At 42.1% G+C, this 6041-nt stretch overlaps 1 protein-coding gene across 1 annotated transcript; it reads left to right on the top strand.

Annotated features, from left to right (window-relative positions):
• Positions 1 to 1721: 1721 nt before the first annotated feature.
• LOC143216153 (uncharacterized) lies at positions 1722 to 5291 on the top strand. The gene is made up of 3 exons (XM_076438988.1): positions 1722 to 1869; positions 2977 to 3454; positions 4942 to 5291. Exons 1-3 carry the CDS (start codon positions 1732 to 1734, stop codon positions 5280 to 5282), a joined length of 957 nt encoding a protein of 318 aa, XP_076295103.1. The 5' UTR covers positions 1722 to 1731; the 3' UTR covers positions 5283 to 5291.
• The last annotated feature ends 750 nt before the right edge of the window (positions 5292 to 6041 follow it).

The following is a 6041-nucleotide window of genomic DNA, read 5'->3' as shown; positions in this document are numbered from 1 at the left end:
TTTCTGTTGATGCCATTTTTTTATTATTTTAGAATGCTCTTTTTCGACCAAAATATTACCAGTTGTAGATGCATTTCTTTCCTATAAAATTCTGGGGTCAAGTTTGTTCAAATACAGCTTGGGAAAAATATTTTGTTTGTGTTGTGTCATTTGCAGGTTCCAACGAAAGGGGTTCTTAATATGGTACACCTTGAGTCCCTAATATGACACCTAGTGCCATATTCGGAATCCACACCAAGAATGCCAATATATAGCTATACCCATATTAGGAAACCCTTGGTAGTGCCATATTGGGAACTCCACGTGGACTGATAATACTAGCTGCTGATTAGAGGAAATGAATTTTAGCCCAAACCAACGGTTGGCAAACATTAATATAAATAAACTAAAACTACAGATATGTTCAAACATTTCAAAATCACTTACCTTCCTCGAAAAAGGTACTATCGAAAATCCAACCACAAAAATATTCAACACGTGGAGACACAACTGGCGGAGGATCTCACTAGAGTGGGACTTCTCCTTTACAAGATATAAGGTAGTGCCATAATAGGCGACTATACCATATTTGGGTACTTTACCCTATGTCGCAAACATTGCTTATTGAGATTTAAGTTGTTAAAGTTTTTGCAAAATTTGATTGTGTGGATCTATGCATACAGGGTATCCACCTAAATGTAGCCACCTAAATATCTCTTTATTTATTTGTGATGATTAGAAAATTTTCAAACTTATATCTCGACAAGTAAGATTTGTGACATATGGTTCCTTTCAAACTCTTCTCTTTCAAACATTTTCTCTTCTCAATGAGTAGAAGGTGTTGGCGTAAAACGAACTTTAAGAACAATTTTCTTTTACAAATGTCCACCGATCCCCAGGTGTAGATTCACCCCTTGAGTACCCTGTACACACTGACAGATCCCTCGAAATTAGAGGAAATGAAACGAGACTGAAAATATAGAGTCCGGGATGTTTCAGGGTCTTTCAATCGTAATAAAGTTCAGTGTACGCAACTGTGTTCCAAAAAATTTCCCCGCGCGAGAGCAGAAAATTACGATATTCCTCGAACGTACCAGAGTCATTAGAATCAGCCATGGAAGTTCCGACGCGCTTCCCGCGGTGACGACTAAAAAATATCGTTGCAAATGCCGTTGTAACTGGTTCGGGGAGATCGAATAACATTCTATCAAAGCAGCAGTGCAACTAACCGAGCCGCCGCGCCGCCAAGTAGAAAGACACATTCTTCTCCACCGAAGTTTACGCGGAAAGAACATCTCGACGCATCCGTGTCCACTTTATCGAACAGTTACAATCGTTACCTTGGACGATAGCGAATGAATAAGGAAAACGCTTGTTTCTGCCCGTGAAATGGTCGTCCGCAATTTAGATGCGCCGGAATAGGAAATTCCGGAACGAGGAAAAAATTGCGCGCTCCCCGTTCAGACGTAGAGCGCATTAGTCCTATTTTCGATAAAAGTTGAATGCTGCTGGCGATCTATCGGGGAAAGCGTTCGCTGGGGAAAAAGGGAAGGAGGGCGTATAATGTTGCACGTGGCCGTAAAAAACAAGAGGTCCGACCCTCTCCCTCTCGAGCCGGTAACAATGTTGGCAGCGAACAGCTGACGCCGAGCGTTTACGCGATTACGACTGCATAATACATAAACGGAAACGCGTGGCACGTATCGTCGCGCAGCATGTCGAAGATGCAAACTTGCCCTATATCCCTCGAAGATGAAGCTGCCGACGGACAAGGACTTTGCTTACGGGATGACGCCGTTAAAAATCGTCTCCTGGCCACTGGGCACCTGGCCCCTGCAGGAATATAATTTCACAACCGGAGTCAGGTCCGTCGTCACCCTCATTTTACTGGTGAGCCAACCATCCCTCTCGCCCTTATCAGGGCCGTCCATCAGGCGGCACCAAATAGGCGGCAAATCAAAATACAATTTGAACTATTCAATAATTAACAATCTTTACGCATCGCTTATCTATATTGGTCTATGTTATTCCGATATTAATATACAGGGTGTCTCAGCTGAAGAAGGCCACCTAAATATCTCCTTTATTTTCAATGGCACAAAAAGGGTATTTATGGCATAATTTAAATGGTATCGAAGGAGGAATATCATAGAACAACAATTTTTTTTGTCCGGTTATTTTTTCATAGTTTTTTCAAGGTCATCGTTATTTTTTATCGGGAAAACTTATCTCTTTTTTATTCCATCTTGTTAATGACTGAAGCATATCCAAATGTATTTTTTCAACCGCTATAAGATGGCATAAAAGAAATAAGTTTTCGCAATAAAAAAATAACGATGACCTTGCAAAAACTATGAAAAAATAACCGGACAAGAAAAAATTGTTGTTCTATGATATTCCTCCTTCGATAGCATTTAGATTATGCCATAAATATTCCTGTTGTGCCATTAAAAATAAAGGAAATATTTAGGTGGCCTCCTTCAGCTGTGACACCCTGTATACTGCCTAAGTGCGTTTTGAACCCTTTGATTTCGGTTTCTGGTGCAGGTGCAGTGTTGACAAGCGCGTGCCGAAACACTTTTGATCTGACAGTGCGAAGCTATAATTCTTGTTTGTAATATACCGCGCGGCTGCTCCTAAACGCTGAGGCGGCAATTATCACAAATGACAATTTTTTTAAAATCACAATCGAAGGTTATTTTAAAGAATAAACAGTTAAGGAGCGGCATTTTGAAGACTTGCATCATACTGAGAAAATTTAACGCACGGCCCTGATCCTTGTCAATAAACTGGAGACGGAGTCAGCTGGAAAAGACAATTTTGTATCAGATTGCATAAGTTCGTGCCCGATTTTCATAGATGTGCAAACTTTCTAATTGTAGAAATGATGGTGACTATATGATTGATTATATTTATTTTCAAATCGGACACGAACTTACGCAATCATCTGATATATAAGCTAAAGAAGAGTAACATTTCCGAATCTTATCTGCGCAGCTGCTGATGATGCTGATCCTGCACATGGAGATCTACCTGGACCATGGAAACGCCGAGAAGAACCTCGACGCAGTGTTGATCATGGCCTGCGGCATGCTCGCGATCTCCAAGGTAGCTTCGTTCCGGTTTCGTCCTGCGGGCTTGATCGCGAATTTCGTCTCCGCTGTGAGGGACTACCAGGAGCTGAACGACCAAGAGACACGAGCCATTGTGAAACGGCACGCGCACATGGCGCGAGTGGCATCCGTCAACATCCTGTTCTTCTCGTACTTCAGCGCGACCCTGTTCATGTTGGTGCCCCTGTTCGCCGGCGAAGAGGACAACGTAGAAAATTTCAACCAGACTCGGAAGTTTCGCCTGAACTATCCCATGCCCAGTGATTCTACTATGGAGCTTCTGCAGGTGTCGGGGAACATGTACGTGATCGTCTACATTGGGGAGTTCTTGCTGCTGGTGCTGTTGGCTGCTGGGAATCTTGGTACCTATTTATCCTTTTTTTTTTAAGACGTGCGGAAAAATACTTTCACGTACACCCCAGACGGGGGTACAATAAATTTTCTATAGATGCAAAGGCCTCAGGGGGATCTCTTTGCATCTATCGCATATGGTACTAGTTTTTGAGCTTCAAAGGACGAGCCGAACGTAGAGAAGGACAGCGCGTGTAAAGAGAGACCACGGCACTGTCCGCGTCTCTTTCTTTCTGATGCGCTGTCCTTCCTTGCGTTCGAAACTCTCATCATCGATTAAACCGCTAAATACAGTTGAAATTATATCGTGTTTGGTATCATTTTGCATTAGAAAGATTCCAGTAGAAGTTCCACAAAAAAATAATGAAAAATAAAGAAGATTAAATATTGGTGTTACATTGTGATGACACACGGCGTTTGAACCGTGCCGACGACTGCGACTCTCCGCGTCGCGTTAGTAGTGGTTCACACCGATATACCGAGCCGAAATCAGATTACTAAGTTGGGGGGGGATATTCTTTTCGCAACTATCGTAAAAAATTTTCGCATCTATAGAAAATTTACTGTAGTGTGGGACGCGGGGGACACAGATGGGCGGTGTCCCCAATACCCACTAAAGAAACCGCACGTCTAGGACTCATTTAGCCCTTTCCTCTCCCTCCTATGCCCTTAAGAACAGTCAAGGCCCGACTTTCCGTATTTCTCTTGACCGTCTCACTTCTCGGGCTCACTCCTGTTCTTGGCTCATAATGGTAGCCATTTATCCTGTGATTAGATTAGTGTACTCCTCGAGAACATGGCACAGAGAAAGAAGCCTGACATTAAGATTGCCTTTGCGTTCCTCTTGCCCCGTCCTCCTCCTGGTAGTTTTCTCTCGAGCTCTCGACAGTAGGTATCTACCCCCACTACCTGATGACTAGACAGCAGATCTTTATGCAAAATAAAAATTTTCTACCCGGCTTGCAGCAAACTGAAGTGACACAGAAACTTATTTTCTTTGTTAATATTTTGAATTGGTTCCAATGTTTTTACTGTATTTAATTACACCTACTCAATTTTGTTATAAATGCATAAAATCCGCTGCCTACTGATGACCCTACTGAAATTTCTGCCATCTTCTCGTGGACGAAGGATACTTGTTGCAATAAAGATTTTTAGACAAGAAGTATGCCGACTAGGTAGCGACACCTTGTTCTTCGGCATCGTTTTCCACCTGTGCGGACAGGTGGAGGTGCTGAAGCTGGACTTCAGTAGATTCCTCGACGACAAAGAGAACAGTGCGAAACGTTTCAACGCACTGGTCAAGAGGCATCATCATCTCTTGACACTGGTCGATCATTTGAACGATACGATTGGGTATATTCTGGTCCTACAACTGTTCTCCAGTTGCTTGCTCATCTGCATAACCGGTGATCAATTTTATCTATATTCATTTAATTATAGACGTACACACCTTGTTAATATGCTGGATTGATAAGCGGTATACCACTGTCCTCAGGGTTCCAGTTCATCCTCTCTCTGCACGTTCACAACCTCGTGATGCTGATGAAGACGTTCATAGTGGTGAACACCCTCCTGACGCAGATGTTCGCGTACAGTTACGTGGGCGAATACTCGAAGAACCAATTCGGAGGCATCGGACACTTGATCTACTGCAGCGATTGGTACAATGCGCCCTGCAACCTGTCCAAGAACATCCTGTTCGTCCTCATGAAGACACAGACACCCGTTCATCTGAAGGCTGGCAGGTTTTTCGTCATCAATATCGAGACGTACATGAGCATTCTGAGGACGTCGATGTCCTATTTGTCCGTTCTTCGAGTGATGATCACCGAGTGATGGTAACGAACGTGATTGCTTTCTCGTTGTAACCGACGCTTTCCTAATCAAGTCGGAGAGAATGCATGAATAACCGAAACATTTACAACGGAGTTGGTCGACTATCGATACGGTGGATTACATGCTGTCTGTTTTACGAATTGGCTTCATTAAAAAGCTATGATTTCTATACGTCACAGTGTCATTTGTATTCTGGTATTCTTATTTTACGTGTCATACTATCGTGCGTTCTTCTTTAAGCCCTTGCAGTACTAATCGTTCAGAATTTCCCTATAATTTCTCATAAAGTCTTTCTAATAAAGACTACAGCAAAATAGAATTTCATTTCGGTTTATAGAAAATTAATAACGTTCGTATTTGTTAGATTCTTTTCAGAATCTTAATCGCAAGTCTGATTCGTTAAAATATCGCAAAGGATGAACACGTTGACTGCTGAATTACCACCTTCCAAAATTGCACGAAGTCACTTAATTAGTCAATGAGACCACAAATGCGCAGTTCAAATTAATCACTTTGATTGCTTTTTTAAACATATTAGATCCCACAAGCTCCAATAAAATTTGGTTTACAACGAACATTTAATACGTACTTCTGTGTCGGAGATACGCAAGTTCAAAGTTGGTAGTTTTAGCAGATCGGCATTCCCATCCATAATTGAGATTACCTTTGGAATTAATTGTCGCACTGTAACGCTAGTTTATTTATTATTCTTGCCATTATCGGGCGTATTCTGATTTGTGGAAACCAAATCATTTTTTC

This window comes from Lasioglossum baleicum, chromosome 15 (genome assembly GCF_051020765.1).
Source record: "Lasioglossum baleicum chromosome 15, iyLasBale1, whole genome shotgun sequence".
NCBI lineage: Eukaryota > Metazoa > Arthropoda > Insecta > Hymenoptera > Halictidae > Lasioglossum > Lasioglossum baleicum.
The sequence above is the reverse complement of the archived record's forward strand: the minus strand, read 5'-3'. Positions and strand labels throughout refer to the sequence as shown.

What these genes read in the sequence shown, in the direction of transcription:
- LOC143216153 (XM_076438988.1), top strand. Translation starts at nt 1,732, where the DNA reads ATGAAGCTGCCGACGGACAAGGACTTTGCTTACGGGATGACGCCGTTA. An exon ending in TCGTCACCCTCATTTTACTG is followed by an intron (nt 1,870 to 2,976) that starts GTGAGCCAACCA and finishes TTATCTGCGCAG; the next exon opens with CTGCTGATGATGCTGATCCT. An exon ending in GTTGGCTGCTGGGAATCTTG is followed by an intron (nt 3,455 to 4,941) that starts GTACCTATTTAT and finishes CACTGTCCTCAG; the next exon opens with GGTTCCAGTTCATCCTCTCT.